Here is a 24,357-nt window from a genome sequence, read left to right on the forward strand (position 1 = left end):
GCCTCGGCGTCAGGAAGTATCTCGTGATATCAGGTCTTGCGATGTAACAAATTGCTTCACGGCACTGCACACGTACACGCCCATTCAGGAACCGGCTAACGAGGTATAGCGATGGAGTTTCTCACACTATCGTCATGGCTGAGCCGGTAAAAATGAAGCAGAAAGCTAGGAAAGCATTTTCGGAGGAACAGAGGAAGAGGAAACGGCAGACTGACTAAGAGAGGAATCAGACATGAGTGGAGCTGCCAAATATCTATTCTGAAGCTGTAGGGGGAGCTCTAGAGAGAAACCTGCCAGCAAAAAGCGAAGAAAAGGCTGAAACTGCATAGCGCCCCATCCTGACTAAATGTTGACATAAACCAGTAGGTGATTCACGTAACATCCTCTGATATTAACTATTAATCAAAATAATTCCTAATATCTGCTTTTTTATAAATTAAAAAAATTGGTATAATGTCATTTAAATTAGGTTTATTGACCATTAATAAAAACAAAGTTGAAAAGAGGGACAAAAACGTTTGAAAAAAGCACCAAAAATTTTGGAAAAAGTTCATTTTCAATTGTGTCCCCGGAAGGAAAACAAGTTCATGGTCGAGGGGAAGACAACACAAGGTTTAATCGGAGCTGTGATGCCTGCTGCCCCCTGTTGTATGGGACAGCAGCTGCATCCATTGGCATTGATAACGTGTGAGATCGATTGATATGGGTTTTTGGAAGCTGATACACATACTTCTGGTTTTAGTCAATTAAAATGCCTGTATATTGAAATGTCTTTTCATACCAAAAATTTACAAATAAGCATTGCCACCCCCATAATTTAATTCTTGGCATGCAGGAAAAGTGACCAACATTTGCATTTTGACTTCAATTGGAAAATGATACATTTAATGTATTATTACTTATAAATAAATATCGCAAGACATAACAATGTGTTTCTCCAGGATCCTGTTACACTCATGTACTTCTGAAATGAATGTTATTGTGCTTCATGATATAACTTTCCTTTTGCAGGATGACTAATATCTCATTTCCCCATAAACAAAATAAAAAGGACAAGTCGGGCTAAATATTTAACCAAGACCCCGATGACAGATTGACAAACTGAGAGGGGCAGGTAAAAAAAAAAAATCAAATGTGCAATGAAAAGATTATTTCTACTCCTTCCTTTCATATGAATATCAGTGATACTGATACTGGCCAGAGTCTGCTTACAGGCCAGTATTGGCCCTCTGTGTACACGTGTGCTCCTGCTATGGGCAGCAACAACAGCAACAAAAACATTTTCTACACAATATATTTATGGATTCTCTCTCAATATCAGTTCTTATATGATCCATAAGGACACCCTTCCAAAATTCATTTGTATGGGTCCCTAGGAATCTGTGGCTTTGTTAAGTATAGCAGGTTTTGCAAGTGTTATGATAGGAGTTTCTCTGGATTTTAACCCTCTTTTCTAGTTAGATTTCTGTTAGACTTGTAAGTGGAAATGCAGAATTCTACATTTACGTACAACAGCATTAGTACCTTCCAGAGAATAGAACCTTTCAACAGAGTCAGTAATATGTTGTAGCTACAGTCAGATTTCTTCCAATCCTTGCTGGACTACACACAATCCCCCCCACAAAGGATGATGTAGATAGATAGATAGATAGATAGATAGATAGATAATAGATAGATAGAGTCTTTATTGTCCCACAGGGATAATCATTTCCACACATCTTCCTCTTCTTTGTGAGATCTGTAATCAAAATTATTACTGGACTTGTAGGTCAAAAGACTAAAGCTTACATTGTTACTCAGTTATTTACCAGTAAAGCCTGTTTTATGGTTCTGCAGAGGCTCCACGCAGAGCTTTCGCCGTAGCCTACGTAAGTGGCCTGATGTTTATACTTGTGTGCTGGTGTGTGTGTCGAGCCGGCATATGTGTGTGTGTGTGTGTGGGGAGTGGGTGATAGAGCGAGGGAGAAATGAGAGAGTGACGGCGATTAGCTTCTGAGTGAGTACCGACTCTAGAGTCATAGTGAGAGAAACAAAAAAAAGTTTCTTTTTATTTATTTTTATTTTTTTCCCCTTTATTTCAGAGTGACAGTGGATAGGCAGGAAAGGTGGGAGAGAGAGATGGGGGATGACATGCAGCAAAGGGCCGCAGGTCGGATTCAAACCCGCGCCGCTGCATAGGCCTAAGCCTACATGGGGCGCACGCTCTTACTGGGTGAGATAGAGGTCGCCCCTCCCCTGTTCTTTCTGATCACGGTGGGAAATCTGCAGCAGGAAAAGTTAACCCTCTCCTTGATTTCATGTTGTTTATGGAGAAGGAGAACCAGGAAATGAGTCGGGGGAAATGCAACGCTACCAATTCACGGCCGAGCGACGTGCGTCGGTGCGACGTGTAGTTATATTTTTCAAGAGGTGCGCGTCAGGCTACGGCGTAGGCTACGGCGTAGGCTACGGCGTAGGCTACGGCGTAGGCTACGGCGTAGACGCAGAGGAGTCTGTGGGGCTATGCTGTCGATTCGACGCAGTAGCATAAATGGCCTTAGGGGACCGTTCGGTATTTATGGAATGGACCACCGTAGGAAAATAGGGGAGGGTCATGTGTTTTTATTCTTTGTTGAGGGGAGGGTCATCCAACATTTTTTAGTCCAGACTTTTGTATTCATCGAAACAGCCAAATTTCAAAGTGGCTTGTCTGGTGCATATTTTTCCATGTAGCCCTCAATCTCGGCCCTCCTTCGCTACCAGATGGGTCTGACCCATGAGTTTGCTGGGGGGCAGGGGGAAATGGTGGCTGAAATGAATAATTGTATTGTTTAAAAAACGAGTGGAATAATTATGTCTGGCATGAGCAGATATTTTATAAATATCCTAAATAACACAAAACAACTAAATGGTGGTAGGTAATACATCTGACTTTATATACTTCTTTAGTAAAAAAAATATTTCCTGGCTGACGATGGGAGCAGCAGGACGCAAAAAACGAAAATGACTGTTGCACTATGTCTGGACACCTTGCCGGCCAAGGTTGCAATAAAGGTTTCCTAAATGCCACATGTGATGTCACCTTACTAACTGATTGCAGGTTTTGTGTAGATTTGGACTTACGTTTATTTCACTTTCTTTAAACGGCGAAGTGGAGGAAGCCTAGTGACGAGTCCATAGCAACCAGTTTGTGTGTTGAATGTTACCCAGCGTGCCTTGCTGAATGGTCTCAATGTTTTATTGTTTTATTTCATGTGAATACTAGTTTACTAGAGGAGTAACTTAGTATTTGAAGTAATGCAGTAATGCAGGAAGTGTGCATTTAGTTTCCATGCTTATAGTGTTTCCACAACAACGTTAGTGAGTAAATCTACTGAAATGGCCACCACACCATAACAGAGGAGTGGGATGCGTAAGATGAGAATGCAGAGGTTTAGTCTAATTTTAATGTTTTGTAGTTTAATGTTGTACAAAAACAATGGTAATCTGTATATCTTTGCAAAGCGCAAAGCAGTACAGAAGGTATCAATAAATTGTTTGGGGAGGGCCATGCCTTTTTTTCAAAATCGTTTTGGAGGGTCATAGACAAATTATTACCGGAGAGGAGAGGGTCATGTCTATTTTGACTAAAGGTCCCAAAAGTCCTCCGGTGGCCCCTGAAATAAATAACGAACAGTCCCTTAAGTGTTCTGATGTAGTCCTGCTATAATATCATATCATGGATTTAAGGTGTTCTTAAGTATTGCAGGATGTCTTTAAAGCAACTTCTATTGTCATCCCCATGTGTTTATAACAATGGTAGTCTTATGCTACAACTCGAAACCTGAGCTGTAGTTAGGGCCAGGTTGCTTCAGTAAGGCAACGCAATTTATTTATATAGCACAATTTGGGACCAAAGACAATTTAAAGTGCTTTACATGAGCATAAAGGCAGTGGTGGCCTAAAGGTTAGAGAAGCGAGCTTGTGACCGGGAGGTCGTCGGGTTAATCCCCAGACCGACAGGATAAAATCTGGGTGGGGAAAGTGAAAGAGCAGCGCTTGTCCCTCCCTCATTACCACCACTGAGGTGCCCTTGAGCAAGGCCCTTGACCTCCAACCACTCCAGTGGAGCTGCTCAGTGGCCAGCAGATCAGACTGTGGTTGTGCAGGTATGAATGTGGAATTGTGTGAATGTGATCAGGTGCAGCGTTCCTGCAAAAGAGAGGGTGCCTCTCAGTGAACCTTCCCTGAATAAATAAAGGTTAACCCTTAGATGCATGACCTACCGATACCTACACTCTTCCATGAGTGGGGTCAAAAATGACCCCAATTAGAATGAATGCGTTTGAAACACACACACACACACACACACACACACACACACACACACACACACACACACACACACACACACACACACACCTCATGATTGTGCTCAAGAGTATATTTACATAGTGTGCATGTCTAAGGGCAGCATGGTCTCACAGCAGTTCGTGAAATGGTGATTCATGTACACGGACACGATTATCTTGTTTATTTCGTGTTGCTGAGAATGTCATTTATTTGTGTGGTCAGCACATAATGGGAAGCATCTATACAGAGGTTGGGTTTTGGAAAAGAAGCACAGGGAAAGGACACACCACACGCCGGGACTCGATCCCAGGTCTCTGGGACGCCGACGCCTCACAACAACGGGACGGTTGGGGTTAGGAAAAGAAGCACGGTGAAAGGACACGCCACATGCCGGGACGCGATCCCCGGTCTCTGGGATGCCGACGCGCCACAACAACGGGATAGTTGGGGTTTACGCCGGGACGCGAACTCCGGTCTCCGGGGTGAAAGTCCTGTGTTGTTTGACCCATCCACCACCCCAGCCAACCTCCTTCCTTGGATTTTCGGCATTTAATACTACTTGCTACTGTAATCGTGCTGTGATCACGAAATATGCTTCCCATTGAAATTCATTAGTTTAAAAACCGTCCTCACCAACATGAAAAAAATTAGAAAAACGTGTCCTTGTACACAAATCCATAGATTAAATAACGTGACCATTTCACTAACTACTGAGAAGTGCTGTAAATGCTAGCAGGTTTAGAGCCACTACTAAAAATAATAAATCATTTTGAAATCATATTTGCGCTACTGAAAGCACATGAAATCTTGCAAAACGTGCTTGTCTTTATATTATATTATTATTATTGCAGCCATAATATTTACAGTCTATGGTTGCACCCCAGCTACTGACAGGAAATGTAAACACACCAATATTTAGTTTCATCAAGGCTGACTGTCGTGACACATTGTAATTGACTGACAATGTTGAGCACTGAAATTAATTTTCAAGTGGAAATGTCAAAGTGCCAACAGACCTTTCTGACATGTTGGTGGTTACCAGTTAGAAATTATATAACTAACCACATCACTGCCTCTTGAAAAAACTACTTACTAATAAACAATACTTCCAACTTAAACTTCAAAGTATTTGTATAACTTAACTCATGGTAAGGGAATTAAGGTAAAGTAAAATAAACATGAAGGGATTTTGGTAAGCACTGTTTCAAATAGGAATACACTAATGCACTGTTAGTAGCAGTGATCAGATCAGTGATTGGTAGAGAGTATTAAAAATAATGTTAACATTTAGTAAAAATAACCTTCAGGGTGGTGAGACTGCTGGCATTAGATGTGTGGATCAACAGTAAATGTATACCTGACACTCACAGTTGATAAAAATCAAAGGCCCCTGGGGTTAACCTTTGAAATTCCATAGAAAATGCTTGGGGTCATTTTTGACCCCACGTATGGAAAATTGTGGTACTGATACAAAACATGCAATTAATTAAAGAATATAACAATTAGATACAAATCCAAATGGCCTCATGTCAAAGACAACCTATTTGAGGAATACATGGAAGATTAAATGATACAAATTTAAAATTACAAAGATATTGCAAAAAAACTACCGCTGGGGTCATTTTTGACCCCACTTATGCATCTAAGGGTTAAAAAAATAAAAAAATAAAATAACAAAGACAGTTGATTTAAAAGACTTTAGAAGAATGACCATCTGTAAATGAAAGCAATGGCAAATGGTTCTGACCCTTTGGACGGTGAGGGCCAGTCTAATGAATCTGGGGCCCACTTCCAGGTCAGCGGGTGGTCTGGGTGTGGTAAGAGATAGTCCCATGACGGCAGACTCAATAGGTGGGTGACCACAATAGCCGATCTTTCTTCCCCTTTTCAAAGCAGCCTGGAGCATGATGCTAAACCCTCAACTACTCTATTAGCTACCATTATTGTTATGATACTTTTTAATTACTTTTTTAAACCCTTGTGTTGTCTTCTGGTCGACCATGCACTTGTTGTCCTTCTGGGTCAAAATTAACACTTTTTTTTGGACCAGTGTTTTTAATTTATTTTTGACAAATTTTTTGTCACTTTTTTTCATCACTTTTTTCAATGTTTTTGTCACTTTTTTCACACTTTTTTCAATGTATTTGTCACTGTTTTCCATGTTTTCACTAACACCAACTTATTACCAATAGTTTTACACATATTTTTGGAATTCATGGTCAATAATAGGAGATTACACCTAAGTTTGAAATGATGAATGATTTTGTCTAATATTAGAGGAACATATATTTGTGGAGAATCACAGACGTGTGTCAAAGTTTAGTCAGGTTTTGAAACCATTTCAGTTTTTTCTAATGCTATAAAATTGAATACCCACAAAGTAGTAATCGAGTAGTCGCAGTTTTACTTAACTTTTTGAGTAATTTGGTAAAAAAGAAACCCATATTTCTGATACAGAAGTTTTGAGAACGAGGACAACATGAGGGTTAAAGGGCAGCAAGGCAGGTCAAGTCAGTGTTTCGCAGGATTGCTTTCCTCTTTGGTTGGTTCCGTGTGGACTTTGCATGTTTCTCCATGTTTGTGTGGTTTTCCTCTGGGTGATTCCGTTTCCTTCTGCTTCACAAAAACATGCATCCTGTCTCTGTGAATGGCAGTGTGATGGCCTTTCTGTGGTTGCAACCCTTAATGTGCTGGCATCCACTATAAGTCTGCTGCATCTCCAGTGTAGCTAGTAGCTAATTCTGCAGCCACCTATGACTGTTAACCCTTGCGTTTTCTTCCATTCGACCATGCATTGTCCTCTCGGTCAAAACTGAAAACCAACACTTTTTCTGACGTTTTTGTCTGTTTTTGGAGACGCTTTTGGCGCTTTACTCAATGTTTTTTTGGCAAATTAGGTAGTTAAAAAGAAACCCATATTTCTGATATAGACATTTAGACAACGGGTCAAATTTGACCCGAAGACAACACAAGGGTTAAATTAGCAGTGGATAGCAGTTATAGAGGCAGTATAATGAATGCTTGCTCTTGGGGGAATTGTTGGGTCTCTGTAGATTCTAGAGTGTGGTCTAGACCGACTCTACCTGTAAAGTGTCCTGAGATAACTTCTGTTATGATTTGACACCATAAATAAAATTGAATTGAATTGAGGCAAAAACAACTAAATTCAAAAAGTTTGAAAATGTCTTTTTGAAAAGTGCTAAGTAGCCTACATTTGTTTCCACCTTAACCTTTTAGGTTTTGAGGAACACAATAAGTCTGCGGTTAACTGCTGTGTGACACACACACATACACATTAAAAGAGAAGTGTTAAGAAGGGTTGCAGTTCACATAGATTTCAGCAGCCGCCCTCAGTTTCCAGAAAATTAAGGACCCCATTTGAGCATGTCAGGAGCCAATCAGCTGCTTTAAAGTGCTGATAGAGAATTAGTATGCTTCATGTGTGCCCTCTTTGTAAATGAGTGTGTCCAGTGTTGTGGAACTGGACTTGCATGCTGACAGACTAGTTAGCAGACAGTGCCAGTAAGAGGTTAACCAATCGCCAACTTGAAACATGGGCTGAGTTCCAAATCTCAGACTCTTTTCTTTTTCACTTTTAGTACGAACTGCAGCTGCCCTTACGAAGTACGTACTGTATGCACACATACTACTTCTTCACAACATTGCGCCTTGAACTTTGACCCACTTGCTCATATATGCTGCGCAAGGGATTGTGGGTCAAACGAGCCAGAAAAACATCCTGGCTTGCATACTGCAGAATCTGACCGGATGCAGTGGGACATCCTGGTATTTGTGGCATACTGCATTTGATATAGTATGTATTGGGACATACTAAATCTTTTTCTGGCATACTAAATAGTGTGGTAGTATGGGTATTGGGACGCAGGGATAGATCTCTTGTAACTTGACAGTCTTAATGTTTAAATTTCAGTGTCATAATTTGACAAGTGAATACTTTCCTACAAATAGAAGCAGTTTGGCTGTCCTTATTGTCCTTTGAGATTAATTATATCTGTATATCTGATGCTGTATTGACACCATGTTGCCAACATTTTATAGGACTCTCTGTGTAACTAGTTAAGTTTGTGTTGTGTGTTTTATTCTAGGTAATTATTGTGATATTTATATTCTTCTCCTGTACGGCCTTTTGGTAGAGTAGCCTGCAAGAAACTTTTGTAGGCCTTCTATTGTATTAAGGGGGGGGGGGGAGCGGGGGGAGCCAGCATTGAGCTATCATTTTCTTGGTTGCAGTTGAGCCGGCTAGCCAAATTTTCCTCTGTCTGCCACGCAGGTGTAATTTAGAGCCCTCGTTAAGTAACAAAACAATCGGGTCAGTAGGAAGTCGACATCCTATCACATCAGATATTATTGATGTTGTTTTATTCCAGAACTCATGCACCTGTTCACACTCCCAGACCATGTGCAGGAAAGTTCCAGTTTGTTCCAAAAGGAGATCTTTTAAACCATAAATATCTTATACCAAATCTGCCACTGCTTCATCAGCTACTTCTATCTGCACATGCACCATTTGTGTCATGTTGAACAGTGGTGGAATGCAACCAAGTGCATTTACTCAAATGTATAATAATAGTAAATAATACATGCCACTTTCCACTTTTACTCCGCTACATTTCAGAGAGAACTATTGTACTTTTTACTCCACTACATTCATCTGACAGCTTTACTTACTTTACTTTAACTGTTTGGATCCTTTACACTTTCTAAAATGGGAGGATTCTTCTGCATGGAGTACTTTTAATATGATGATACTTACATACTTCTACTTAAGTAACATTTTTACTTTTTACAGTGTGGTATTAGTACTTTTACTTAAGTCAGAGATGTTCAACAGGGGGTCTGGGACCCCTAAGGGGTCCTTTGAGTTGCTGCAGGGGGGCCTCCAAATTATAAGATAGTTAAAAAAAAAAGTTTTACATTGATGATAGGCTTACTGGCCTATAGGTAGATAGCCATAAGGTAGCCATCCACAGATACAGCTTGAGCTTAAGGATTCCCTGTGCCACATTCTAACATTAAAACATGATATGTAAATATGAATGTTAACAATTATTATTTAATTGCTCCATCTCTTTTTCAACAGAGGGGCCCTTTAACAAACGTTAAAGACCCCTGACTTAAGTATAGGATCTGAATACTTCTTCCACCATTTCTGTTGATCAAACATGAATGAGATCCTGTCCCTGTGCTGTTACTGCATGTCTGGCATCCCCCTTTCTCTCCACTAGAGCGCGCATTAGGACCCCGCCGCGTCTACTGGAGTGGATCATGTCAGAAGAGGAATGTTCGTACAATGAGGGTCTGTGTATTGTAGTTCCGCTATTGCCTCGGTGCACCACACGGACAAACGATTGTCAATGGACTATTTGAGACGGATCTCAATCGGTTTAATGCAACGGCTCCCTGCGTTTCGGCTGCGTGCTTTTTGACTCGTAATTTGCAACCAGATCCTTCTTATCCGGATGGAAAGCGAAAGACGGAGAGAAAGGACTACAAAAAAAAAAAAAAATCCAAACCGAAATGCCGTGAGTGTTGAAGTTTAGGGGCTTTTGTGTGTTGGTAGATTCTCCTGTTTTGGCGACCAATCGCTCAATTTAAATGTCTAGTTATTCTTACTCTTTTCTGACTATTTAAGAAGTGGGGCACATTCGCGATAAAGTGAGATGACATGGTAGCTTAATACCAGCCATCGATGGAACTGAAGTTGTGCGTGCTAAGGTTTTGAATCATCCGAGGGCTTCTTAATGAATGTAATGTATCCGTGAGCAGAGGTCCAGTCGTTAAGCAAGAGTGGATTCATTCCAGCTGTGAGTCCACGAGCCTTTCATGTGTGTAAATCATATCAGTTTTAATTCTAAGCTGACACAGTATAACTCCCGGGAGGAAGAAATCACTAATACAAATCTGCAACATTGGGACTTTTTTTTTTTTTTTATTCCTCTGTGGAACCTAGAATGAGTTTATACTGACCTGATCTTACTTTCTAGGCAAGTGTTTTTGAATATTTCCCATCACTATAACATTCCTATCAGTTTGTCGGGATTATTGTGTAATCTTTCAACAAACGGGCTATCATAGGCTAGTCTCTCGAGTGACTTTGTGCGTGCAGTGGAGTATTTTTTTCTTTCCACATGGGATCCTAGCTGAGTCCATACGTCTTGTTGTCTTCCATGCCCGTACTGTGGTCCAATCTAAGCTCAGCGGACCTCAGTGTAAACGGCATGGGAGAGGCGACCCCTGCTCAGTCTGCCGCGGGAGCGTTCGTGCCCATGTTGGGTGTCGGTTTAGGAACTGTGCCCGGCGGGGTCGGCAGCGGGCCGGGGGTGGCCCCATCCAGAGGCTCCGCGGTGCCGCAGCTGCACAACGCCATAGTGGAGCGTCTGCGCGCCCGCATAGAGCTGTGCAGGCGGCACCACACCACCTGCGAGAACCGCTACCAGAGGGGCCAGGCCGAGAGCTCGGACCGGGAGCACGAGAGCACGCTTCACCTGCTCAACATAGTCCACCAAGGGCCGGGGACCCGGAAGGCAAAGGGCAGCCGGGGATCGAACCAGCAACCTCCAGAGTACAGCAGGGCCAACGGGGAGCAGAAGGGCTCAGAGGGCGAGCAGAAGATCAACACGCGCATAGCGGTGAGTTTGGCCCAGTTGGTGATGGTGGGGTGGGTGGATGGGGGGGGGGGGTGTAATGAATGATCAGCAGTGCCAATAATACTAAAGATGATGAGTATGATAATGACGTTAAAGCTTGTGTTAAGAATGACACCATGGTGAATATGATTACCATAGTAATGATGAGGATGATAAGGCTGTTGTTACTTGTAATGATAAGCATTATAAGCTGTTTTTTTGTATCAGTTTATCAATACATTAATCACCAATCACATGTGCAACCCATACCAGTAAAAAGCCAGTAATGGGTCGGGTGCAGATTTTTAAACCTGTATGACCTAAGTGACCCGAAATGTCACAGTTGGGATGTCTCCTGCAGGCTTTTATGTTATTCATAATCTCACCAAGGACAACAACCATCAAAAACCAGGACAGTAACCATCAAAAACCAACAACACTTCCTAGCATTCAACAGTTACAGTTCTGCCCAAACTTACAGGACAACAAAACTCAGACCATGAGAAAATAAAAGCATTATTTCTGCGTGTCAATCTGCCGGTCATCTGAGAGCTGTATAGTTTCTGTATTACAATAAGTAATGTTTCTACACAAATTACTCAAAAATACGCCGCTCTGACTCTTAATGAACAAGCAGTTAAGGCTCTGTCCAACCTTACAGGACAACCAAATCCAGACCAAATGGCACAACAGGCAGGCATTGTTTTAAAACCAGAGTAATAAACTCTGGGTTCCTGGTTTTGCTGATTAAAGAGGCCCTACAAGTAGATGGGATGATACAGGATCACAATGCTTGTTTGCAAAGCAATCCATTCAGAGGAAATTGTTTTGGGGTCATTGGGCCATGGGGATGTTTTGCATTTACCGCAAACCTTGTCAGCATCTGTACTGTGCAGCTGATCCAAACAGATGGATGCAGATGCATTCCGTGGCTTGTTGAACCCATTTCATATGCACCATTATCTCATTTTTGCAGTACAGATACGTCAGTTTCCTTTGTGTCACACTGATTACCAAACCCTCAAGAGGATGCTACCTGTCATTGAACGGGGTTTCTCAAAGTGTTTCTTAACAAAAGTTATTTTTTTGTGTCACGCAAAGAGCAGTGTGGCTATTATTTTTGAGTAGTTTTGAGAATCTTCTGAGAAAAGGATATTGAGAATAAAGGACAGTATAGTTTGCATGTTCTCCCTCAACATCAGAGCCTTGCAAAGAACACAGGGTTGGGAAACTCGACCGTAAAACACAGCAGGGCTTTCTGTGTGCCTGCTAGTGCTGATAGGACTGACTTCCTGCACGGCATCTGTTAAGGGCACAGCCAGTAAGATGCGAGATTTATTTTGTTGTTTTTCTTTCATTGGGCATGGGGGAGTTCAGCATCTACACTATGAATTATTTCCCAAGCAGCGTTTCAATATAATGTCAAAAGGGTGAAAGCTTGCAGATGTTCCTGCTCTAGATTTGCCTGAGATGCTGGATGGAAAAATAAACAATGTAATATATATTTTTTTTCTTCCAGTAAAGCCATAAAAGGGCAGCGATGATTGTTCTGTCAGTTCGTTTATTGTCAGCACTAGAAGTGAGCACGGGATAGCCTCTACATGTCATGCAACTGTATTGGCTTAAGCCTGGATCGAGACTTTCACATTCAAGAAAAGTCGATCTTTCCATGATTTATAGTGCTAATACAAAGAGCCGTTTAGCTTTCCACATATTTGTTTTCATGCTGTTAGGTACGGCACAGCCGCGGAGCATGATGAGTCGCAAGACAACAACAACATCATGTATTATACTGACTGTCTAAAAGGGGTCAGGGAACATCATTATCATGTACTGTTTCATTTTTCCTGATGTTGACTCTGGAGTAGCGTGTTCTACATAAAACTGATGAGTGCAGCAAGAGGGCGAGGAGGAAATGAAGTCCTGGTGCACATGTTTATATCAACCCTGGGGTTAATATGTTTTTCACAACTCATGATGATTGGGTGAAGCAGAACAGCAGCCGTTGCACAAATCCCCCCCCCCCTCCCCTCCCTAATGCATTTATACGGCATCTTTCCAGCATTAACACTGAAGAGTTCTTTCTGGAATTTGTTGTAGTAAGTAGTAAGTAAGGTGTCAAATAACTCTCGCAACCAAATACTGAAAAGTTAGAGCCGCAAAGATTAAAAAAAGAATCGTTTAGTTGTCAACTATTCGATTAATCGTCAACTATTTTGATAATCGATTGTTCGGTTGGAGTTTTTTTTTTATGAAAACATTCTGGGATTCCAGCTTTTTTTTCACTCTTCTGTGTCAATAAACGGAATATCTTTGAGTTGTGGACAAAACAACACATTTAAGACATTTTATAGAACAAACAACTAATCGATTAATCAACAAAATAATCGTACATATATATTTTTTTACAACTTGTGTTTCAAGTATGTCATGGGGTGCTGTAGTAGTTGAACGCACTACATTCTTCTGAATTAAAAAGTAAGGCTTTTACAATGGCCACATCTGTGCATGTTATTGACTGTTCACATTGGAATTTGCGATGGAAATACACACCAAGTGAGGGGCAAACAACACAATGGATTATGACTGGCTGGGAGTGCAGAGTGAGCAGCACCTAACAACGGTGCTCATTGAGACCAGATTAACAAAGGATATTCTTTTAGATGAAATTGGAGAAATGGGAAAGAAAAAAGGGATGAGAGCCGACTTTATCCAACCACTCAGAAAATGATTTTCCATAATGTGCGCGTGAAATCATCGAAAGCTTTTGGGTACTCATAGATTCATTCGATTATGTTGTTCCACAACCAGTTTTCCAATCTTTCCCTTCATACCTCTATCAGTAGATTCATTCAGCACAGAAATGGGCTTAGAAAACATTAGCCCTGTATTATAATGTACGGACATTAAGTTTCATCAGATCAGTATTCAGCAACCATCTTACATTCTATCAGCGGCACAGATCGAGTACACAAACTAAAGGCTTAACAAACAGTGACACAGCCTCACTGCATGTAGCATGCCATGCATTGTCATGCCCTATTATCATGCCTTTAACAAATGGCTCACTAAGCACCTTCTTGAAAGATGTGCTGGCCATGAAACTGTTTGAAGCACAAGGCCCCCATATAAATGTTTAGAGCCACTGAATACATTTCCTGCACGTGTTTACTTTACGTCAAACAGGCCTTGAAAAAGCAGTAGGCGAGGGATGCCTGGTGATTAACAGTCCTGTGTGCACTGGGAGGATTTTGTTATTTCCCAGTCTTGTTCTAGTGACAGATCTGAGAACTATAGGCCTAGAGCAGCATGCGCTCGCAGGGAAAGTGCTCTGTAGGCTGATCTGTTTGCCCACTCGCAACTACCACACGGCAGCAGCTCTTTTTAAAAAGCCGGCGTGTGAGGTAGGGCTGCTCGATTATGGAAAGAAATCATAGTCACGATTATTCTGGTCAATATTGAAATCCCGATTATTTAACACGATTACTCACTGGCTTTTGGAAAGATGTTGCAATTATTGAATTAAAAAATTAGTGAAACATTTAAACAAACCAACAGTAAAAACACATTGAACTGTCAAATTTCCCTTAATACGTTTCCGGCAGGAGCCAACTTGTAGCAGAACCTTTTGAATTCCCCCTTCAGAACACAAGACAAAATAAGAGTTTACTTGCAAAACGTAATGTACAAAAAAATAGTTTTTCTTGATTACTACTGTGGTTGTAATCATTAGGACCCAAAATGGCAATCACGATTAAAATGTGATTAATTGCACAGCCCTAGTGTGAGGGATCTTGGTCATCCTTGCAACGTGCCAAGTTCGAATCTGGCCGAAGAATTTAGTCTTTTGGCGTTTTTCCATTACATGGTACCTGTTCGACTCGCCTCGACTCTACTCGCCATTTTTGGTTTTCCATTACGAAAAAAAGTCCCTGGTACCTGCTAACAGGTACTTTTTTTACTATCGCCTCCGTCCAGGTTCCAAGCGAGCTGAGCCGATACCAAAAGGTGACTTGAAAACCTGCAGTCTACTGATTGGCCAGAGAGAATCGTCACTAATCACTGCGTCATCATTGCTAGCGACAGACGAGGGTGTCCTGAACAAAACCGCCATTTTTAAATAGTTTAGTGGGTTTTTTTGCTGCCTCCAGCTTCTTTTGAAACAAAATTTGTCTTCTGCACATGCCGAGAGTCAAAAACAACACACCTTCGACATTCTGTGTGTCGCGTTACGTCATGGCAGTTTCCCGCGGCGTTGCTGTGACGACCAGCCACGCTCGCCTCAGGCATGAGGCGGTACTAAATCTGCAATGGAAAATGGAGGACGGGGCACCGCGGCCGAGTCGAGCCGAGTAGAGTCGAGTCGAGCTGGTACCATGTCATGGAAAAATGCCATTTGTCATCCTCCTCTCTCTCCCTATGTGTCCTGTCACTGTCTACTGTGAGCGGCCCAATAAAGGCACAATGCCAAAATGTTCTTTAAGCTTAATGTGTTTGGCACAATTGCAGCACCCTGTACAAAAGGTCAAAACTGGCAACTGCGGTCAGTTGTACTGTTGTTGACGGATCAGATGTTTCCGACTTGGGGTTCAGGACCCCCACAAAAGGGTGTAAATTGGATAGGTTGCAATATTATTAAAGGAGAAATCCGGCGCAAAATGAACCTAGGGGTTAATAACACATGGGTACCGAGTCGACCGTTCTCTGGGATATGTTTTCATGCTAATCAAATGTGACCAGTTTTAGCGCAAACCGCTAATTAGCTTATAACGCAATACAGTAGCCTACAGTACCTTTCACGTATACAGGATACAGGCAGGCGCCATCTTGGGAAAACAGTCACGATCAGTCGAACAACGAATGCCATGCTTGAGCTACGTTACTGGTTACTGGTTACACAGCGTTCGTTGTTCGACTGATCGTGACTGTTTTCCCAAGATGGTGCAGTGAAAGGTACAGTCTTTATAAACTATCTTTTTAATAAACGGTCTGTACACTTAGAAGTTACAAGTTCTCAATGCTTCGGTTCACATGTAGGGACACTCATTATGCTACCGTGGAAGTGTGGTGCTATTTTGAGCCTTGTTAGTGGTATAAAATAGCGATTTCTTTCTACTTTACCAGTGCCCCGACGACTAGCGCTACAAGCTAATTAGCGGTTTGTGATGAAACTGGTCACATTTGATTAGCATGAAAAGACATCCCAGAGAACGGTCGACTCAGTATACATGTGTTATTAACCCCTAGGTTCATTTTGCGCCTCATTTCTCCTTTAACAGGGGAGGAAAGCACACACACACACACACACACACACACACACACACACACACACACACACACACACACACACACACACACACACACACACAAAAAGATGTTTTCTTTTTCAGACTTTGCTCAAATTAAGACTTTTATTTTTTTTACCATTTCTTTGATATTTCCCTCTTCCTTTTAGAAATGATTAAAATAAAAGAAAGAGGGTCGCCAACGAAAAATGTTGCAAACCACTTCACAATGCCGTTGGCTGCAGATTATGTTCGATCAAGACAAATGGGCAGAATGTCAATTTCTGCTATAACATTAATTCATTATTCTTTTTAAGCACAACAAATGCATCACTTCTTACAGCACTTCACTTTTCATTATGAGAGTATTTCACTCTCAGTATAATTTTTGTGTGACACCTTTTGTATTTACATTTCAAGTACATTTTGTTACAATTGATTGTGACAATGAAACATAACAACCACACCTCTTAGTTAATTCATCATGGCTGAGGTAACTACCAAGTGACCAGTGGATTGACAGCTTACTCAAATAGCATGGAGAAAAATAAATTCCTTGTACTCTCTGGTGGTCATGTATGATGGATGGTGTGTGTGTGTGTGTGTGTGTGTGTGTGTGTGTGTTTTGTTTTTTTTTTTGTGTGTGTGTGTGTGTGTGTGTGTGTGTGTGTGTGTGTGTGTGTGTGTGTGTGTGTGTGTGTGTGGGCTGGGGTGTGCACTGTAAGTGCTTCCTGGCATACCCTGTTTGGCTGTTGAACTGCCTGAATCGGAGCTGCCGGTGGTCTGATCTCAGCCTGGCTCGCCTGTGATGTGAAACAATTAGCCAAGGTCCATGGGGGCCACCCACAGTGAAGCCCACAGCTTTACCCAACCCTATGGGTGCAGCACGGATCCATGTTCACATATGCACAAATCCCATCCATGTTGTCATGGGAAGGCTAGAGTTCTTCTTTTTCGGAGTAGCTGGTTCTCCGTTGGTCTGCTGAATGAAGTCCGCTTTAGGGAGGACTGAAATGGCTGCGGCTGCTGTTTATTGACAGCACGACTGCACTGTAAGCCTGATGTGATTAAGCTTGTCTCATTGTATACACTGTAGCTGTGAGATGAGTCGAGCAGCTCACAGTGCTCTGATTAAAAGACATTAAGATAGGCCTCCGTATACTGTAGTAAAGCCATCTGCTAATCTCCTCCTTCTAATAGGGATTAGTGCTCATTCCAAAGTATGGTTTAAACACAGCCACAATCCTATTCTGTTTATGCCTAGTGCAGTTCCGGGTATGGAATATGTATTTTAAATGTCCTCTGTTATTTAAATGAAAGTTTTTGTAACAACAAACACCTAAATTTAGACTGTAATAAACGTCACAGTACGCTGTTTTTATGATTTCTTCTGATATGCTACTGTGTAGACTGTATATTATGATAGTTGGAAAAAAAATAGAATTAGTTTAGTCAAAAGGGTGTTAATTGACAATTAACCATAACTTATTCTCCAACTATTTCAATAATTGATTAGCCGGCTTGAGTCATATTCTTATGAAAAAAAAAAAAAAACATTCTCTGTTTCCAGCTTGTTAAATGTGAATATGTTCTAGTTTTTTCTCTCCTCTGTGACCGTAAACTGAATATCTTTGAGTTGTGGACAAAACGAGAGATTTGAGGACGTCATCTTGGGCCTTTGGAAAAAAACTGATCGACATTTTTCGCCATTTTCTGACATTTTATAGACCCAACAACTAATCCATTATTCCAGAAAATAATCCACAGATTAATCGATAATAAAAAATAATCGTTAGTTGAAACCCAACACCTAACCAGACCCTAACTGGTTGAGAATATAATACTTCTTTGTACAAATGCTGCAAACTTGTCAGATTGAAAGATTACAGTAATTATATAAATGCTTTATCCCCCATTCGCGACCCGTCGTAGATTTCTTTTAACAAATCTATTTGTAATATGGGTATCAACCCACTGGCATGGGATGTGATTGAAGCTAGGAGTCAGGAGATGACATTTGCTTATTTAACAGTTATTTTAATACTTATTTGCCCATCTATTTCCAGATTAATTTCAACATGTTTCCAAGGGGGGATATGACGTCATACATTTCTGTGTTGTGTGTTCTGTTCTGATTGACACGACAGAAACGGTAAGGATTAGCGATTTGTTCAGAGAAACATGGCAGCGGCTTTTTAGCTGATATAGACGTCAGCCAGATTTACTGACTTGTGTAATAAAAATACGGGCCATGTAACATTTTGTTCTGGACATTCCACAGTCATATCCAAGGGGAGTTCATAAATAGTTTTTACACTCTTCTATGCAAGCACAGCTTGTCTTTAAGTCAGGGGGAAGTAGTAGGTTAATATCACACACAAAGCTAATGCTGTGGCTTGTCAGTTTCCAAGAAAGCGCGGCCTCTGGATGACATTTGTTTGGACAGTATGTTGATTCTGACCTAGTTAATAGCTACCGTATCATCTTCTGGTTAAATCGTGCATGAAATGAACGTCTCTATTCCCCGGTAAACATAGATTTATGCACACATGTGTTTGAAACAACTTAGCTACGCATATGTTTTGGGATCATGATTGCTATGTCCTCGAGGGAGGATGGGGTACAAGCTTCAACAAGCTTCTCTTTCGGTAGCCAACCCAGACACCCGGTTTTTAAGTAGCACGAGACAAAAGTTCACTGATGACTGACATTTCTCAGAGGAGCTTTATTTTCCAATCCCTTTTGAGTTAATGAAAGCATATACTAAATATATTACAGAGACTGCATTTCCAATCTTATAAACTGCAGCTTTTAGTATTATCCAAAGTCATGATGGCATAAGTCAGGATCTTCAGCACATCATTAGTTCTAGCATGATGATGTCCGAATATGTCAAATGAAATTTGAAGTGGTTGTCCAAAAGATTGTTGTTGTTCTTTTTATTTTGAGGACATCTTTAGTGCTAAGCAGTCATTTTGCCTTTTTTTTTCCTCGTCTACCTCCATGGTAGCTGTTGTTGACTACCCAGTTCCAAACAGTGTTGTTAATGCCAGAAAACGTGTATCACTTCCTGTGCACTGGCGGGTTTTCCCAGAAAAGACCTATGAGGCATTATGTACACTAAAAGCTTTCATTAGCCGAGTGTAAGTTATATCAGCGAATGATAAGGAACAATGAAATGTCAGATAACTTAAAGGCCTTGTTTAGTGCAAACAAAAATGCACAGGTGTGTTGCTCAGCAACGCAGAGTAAAGGTGGGATTATGTACATGTGTGGATTATGCAGTTTTAGTAATTAATAAAAATGTCCTTGTCCTACTCCCTTTTGTGTGAACTGCAACACTTAGTGACCCTTCTGACAAAAGAAATCAATGTAAGTTGATGTTATTCATGTAACGATATTGTCATGTTCTTATTGGATAATACATTTAATGTTAGAAAGAAGTGGTGCATTCAATATAATATTCCAAGCAGCAGCAACATGTTAGAAACAGTGCTGTGTGAATCTGGGACATCTCTGTACCTGGCAAGATTTGCATTGCCTTCTCCCGCTGAAATGAGCACACTTTCATTCTTTTTCTGGACTAATTTAGATTTTGTTAACAAGTTCCATGCTACCGAAAAAAAAAAAACCACACACATAGAAAAATCAGAAAACAAAGAAGAAAAGTATGAATCGGGAAAGACAAAAGCTTCCGGAAACCCAGCAGGGCAGTGAGGATGTGTCTCAAATCAAAGGCATTCACGGATCATCTGTTATACAGTATGTCTAATAGTGGTGTCTTAAAAACCCCCTCTTCCTCCTTCCCTCCTCCCACTCCCCCACTCAACCACCTTTCCACCCACACACACACACACACACACACACACACACACACACACACACACACACACACACACACACACACACACACACACACACACACACACACACACACACACACACCTCACCCTGCTGCACACGCCTCATGTTTAATTCAGCAGCCTATGGGAAGGCTGTATCTGTCTTTGAAGAGGGCTGCCGAAATCATGTAGTAGACCCATCTCATCCTCAGTCTTCAAGGGATGATACAATCTAAGTGAGTACATGCTCTGAGGAACACAGGCCCCTGACAGTCCAGGTGGGCCAGGTCTGCTGCTGGATGAGCTACTGTATATAAAAGCCTGGTCTTCAAGGTAAATTTAGCCTGTAGTTGTACTGGACCTGCTGCCCGTCCCCGGGTTAAAAGCCTTTCCTCCGTAGACATGTGATTGCAGTCCTTGGCTGTGGTCCGCGGCCGCTAGCAGAGCTTGCAAGGTAACAGCTTTACCTTCAGACACAGCGTTAACTTTGTAGAAAATACATGATCAGCATCAACCTTGCAACATCTCCTCCCTGGTGGTGCAGCTTCTGTTTGTTTTTGTGTCCACTCTGCTGATTTACACCCCGTGCAGTTATAAATCACAGGTCACGTTTATGTGTTTGCCATTGTTTATTCTCACATGATAAAAAAAAAACAAGTATAATGTGAAGTGTCTGCTGCTGAAACAATCAATCGATTTAATCATCGATGGCAAATTCATCTACGCCAATTTCGATAATTGTTTAAGTCATTTATCAAGCAGAAGCACCAAGGATGTGGTAGTTTCATCTTCTTAAATGTGAGAATTTGCTGCTATTGTATAACAATGTTGTTGTAGTCTTGCCAGACCTTCCTTCACAGCGCGGACGATCTGGCTAGTCCACACAGCATTCTGGGATGGGAGAAAAACGTGCTCTGGTATATTGGCACTTCTTTCAAACCAATCATAATTGCCTTGGGCGGGGCTAAGCGCCGGACGGAGCATGGGTGCCTCTGCAAAATAGCCTCGGGAAGGAACTTGTTTTGGCGGAAACTGTGCTCGTTCAAAAGTTATTTTAGTCGTGCAACAGGAAACTCAGATCCGGCGGAATTTCCGGCGGCACCTAAACAATCCCTAAAATGTAACGTCGTAGATATAGACTAATGTTATTGTAAACTGAATATTTTGTGGTCTTGGATTGTTGGTTGGAACAACAATTTGTTTCTCTTAGAAACTGTATTGGGCATTTTTAAGTACTGACATTTTGTACAGAAAAATGAATAATTGAATATAAATCTACAGAGTAGTCAATAAGAAAATACTAATAAGTTAGTTGGAGCCTTACACGTGTCAATATATGTATCTAATGCTCGAACCTGCAAACTGATAAGTTCCCCTAATGTGAAAATGAGTTTCAAAAAAGCTGCACAATTGTTTGAATTTCCTTGCTGATCCTCCGACTGCAAATTAGACTTTTGTGCAATAGACTCTTGAGAATATGCGTGGATACTCGTTTCATGTTTTGAATATGAATTACCCCACTATTCAGTGTTTCATCCAAGTGAACATTTCTCTGGATTGAAATACCTCCATTCCCAAGGGGTTTGGATTAGAGAGTCCCCACTGTATCCCTTTGTTGCTGATTTGTGCTTTCAGCATGCTTCCCGTTATTGCCAGCACTTTGTTAGAATATCGAGCATTATGTGGACCTCAAGACCGAAAAAAAATAAATCTCATCTGTGCCACTGAAGTCAATGGGGAATTTTAGGACGACCAATATATTAGTGCTCCATCGTTGCTATTAAATCCATTTGACAAAGGAAACATGTTTTATTTTTTCATGGCTTTTCATCATCTGGAATTTAGACATAAAAATATAGGAGAAGCTTGGGGCAATCACTTAGCAAGAAAGGGCCATGTTTATGTACATCTGTATCTTCAGAGGGGCCGTGTAGAGGTAACCATTCATGCCTGATGTGATTTGAAGAGAGCCTCTTTGAGGTTTGTCAGGTTTTTCCTGCTTGACTTAATTGAAGAGAGGGGCAGGATTGTGTGCAGAGGAGGAAGGGGGTAGTGCCTTGGAGTGTCTTTCCACAAGTGCTTTGCTACCCAGTGCTGAAACTGGAACCCTGTGGGAACCAGCATGTTCAGGTGTATCTTATGTGCAGTGCGTGGAGGGTGAATTGAGGGGACAAATTGCACGCAAAAGGAAACACAAGCAGTATGTTGCTGCCTTGTTCACGACAAAGCCTAGAAAATAGACACCCAGTGTTAATGTTTTCTGTTGAATTTTTGCATTTATATAGTGCACCAATTTGACAATGAATGGAGGTTCTGACAGTTGTGTGATGCTTGGATAAACAGGCGCTTATCTATCTAACGGTTCTCCCACTCATCTGATAATCAGCCATCTGATATGTCACAGTTTCCTGGACTTGTAGCTGCAGTTGTAAACAGATCTGATTATCACAGTTGCCACTGGGGAACTGGGTGTGGATGTCCACTTATGCGTTACCATGTTGACATAATTTCCTCACCTTGCTGTTATTCTTTACTCCAGCCTGGCTTTATAGGTTCACAACAAGATTTATGTATCGGACAAAACCATTCGAAAGCTCATCTGCTGGGGAACAATTGGGTTCAGAGCTAAGCAGCTTTCTTTGCAGGACTTCAAACAGCCTATTCTCCCCAGGGTCATTACCCTGCTCAGGAAATGAGAAAGTGGGCTCCTGATGTCACTGGCAAGACCCTTGCACAGAATTCCGGGTTAAAGTGGGAGAGGGGGGGGGGCATGCTAGATCAGAGTTCAGACATGTTTACATTACAGCTCAGGATATTTCTCAGAGCCCGGCCAAACTGCTGAAGTTCCCAGGCTCCAGAGTTGCGGAGTGCTGAAAAGAGGCACAAGCATTCACTTTTTCTTCTCTTCTCCCGCTCCTGTGCTCTGTGGTCTAAGTCACAGTTCAGCCTCATTTGCATAGTGGTAATGTTCTGTTCTTTGCTACAGTTGTCCTTTGGGGAATATTATAGATGTGAAATATATGGAAGGTGAAAGTCACAAACGCAGTTGACACAGTGTCTGAAATGTGGTTGCTGACATTTTTTTTTTAAATCAACAACAGGAACTAATAGCAAATTCCGCTCAAGTTTACATTGTTACAGTTTTTGTTTTTACAGTCTCTAGTCCTTGACATCTCCTTTTCTTCATCTTCTTCTCCTCTGAAGAAAACGTGTTTAATATGCATACCCCTGTCTCTGTCTCAGCAGTGACAATAACAAAATGTGGCAAAATGCACAAAGTGAACACTGTCCTGTCTTCTAAGCATTTAAATCGGATTCAAAACAACAGACTGAGCTTATGTTGGAGTTTTATCAAATATCAGGCCTGACCACAGAAAATAAATATGGTTTAATTGTTGTTTTTCTTTTTAGACAGGGTCTTCTTTCCCCGCTGATTCTGCCAAGCCCGTTCCCTTGGCTGTGGTTTCGCTAGATAGGTAGGGACAGTGGGAATCTCGATCATCCATTCATGCGCGTCACTAATTAGATGACGAGGCATTTGGCTACCTTAAGAGAGTCTAGGAGCATCATGGCTGGCACTACAACCTCACCCTGCCAGCACATTTAGCAGTATCATTAATTTGTGGAGAATTTAAAGGATTTTCCAATTTTTTTTTAACATCCTGGATCTTATTTTCATAGCCTTTTGGGAATTTGTAAGCCTTTATTTTCACAGGACAGACGAAGGGGGGGAGAGAGAGGGGGAATGACATGCAGCAAAGGGCCGCAGGTCGGAGTCAAACCCACGGCCGCTGCGTCGAGGAGTAAACCTCTATCTATGTGCGTCCGCTCTACCAACTGGGCTAACCCAGCCACTCTATTGTTGGTTTTGATAACATTGTACCCACCAAGATAATTGCTGATATTTGGGAAGGTGATGACATTGCTGAAAAGGATTCCGACTAAGAAATGAGTGTTCAGACCATCAGACTTCAGGTTAGCCAAATTATTTGGAGGAGAAACAAAGTAAAACTTTGTTGCCCAAATATCCATGACAATTTCATTGTGATCTACCGTACTTGCCTTAGTTGTGTGCACACAGTTTTCCAGTGCAACAAGGGATTAAGAACTCTAGGGGTGTGCTATAACCTTTGGCTCTACCTCCATATAAATTGTCATTTAATCTGGCTTAACTTTAAGCTCTCTGATCATTTGACCGCTCATATTTTTGCCCCTTCAGATTGGTTGTTGCGATGCTACTGTGATCCCAGATGAGTACAATAATATTATAAC

At 41.4% G+C, this 24,357-nt stretch overlaps 1 protein-coding gene across 1 annotated transcript in view; it reads left to right on the top strand.

Moving 5' to 3' along the window:
• Positions 1–9,599: 9,599 nt before the first annotated feature.
• The window catches only part of zmp:0000001236 (mastermind-like protein 2), a 44,891-nt gene continuing 30,133 nt past the window's right edge, over positions 9,600–24,357 (top strand). The window contains exon 1 of the mRNA XM_039786235.1: positions 9,600–10,961. Coding sequence (XP_039642169.1) covers positions 10,500–10,961 — 462 coding nt within the window. The 5' untranslated portion in view covers positions 9,600–10,499. The remainder of the gene's footprint in view (positions 10,962–24,357) is intronic.

This window comes from Perca fluviatilis, chromosome 2, assembly GCF_010015445.1.
Source record: "Perca fluviatilis chromosome 2, GENO_Pfluv_1.0, whole genome shotgun sequence".
Classification (NCBI taxonomy): Eukaryota; Metazoa; Chordata; class Actinopteri; order Perciformes; family Percidae; genus Perca; species Perca fluviatilis.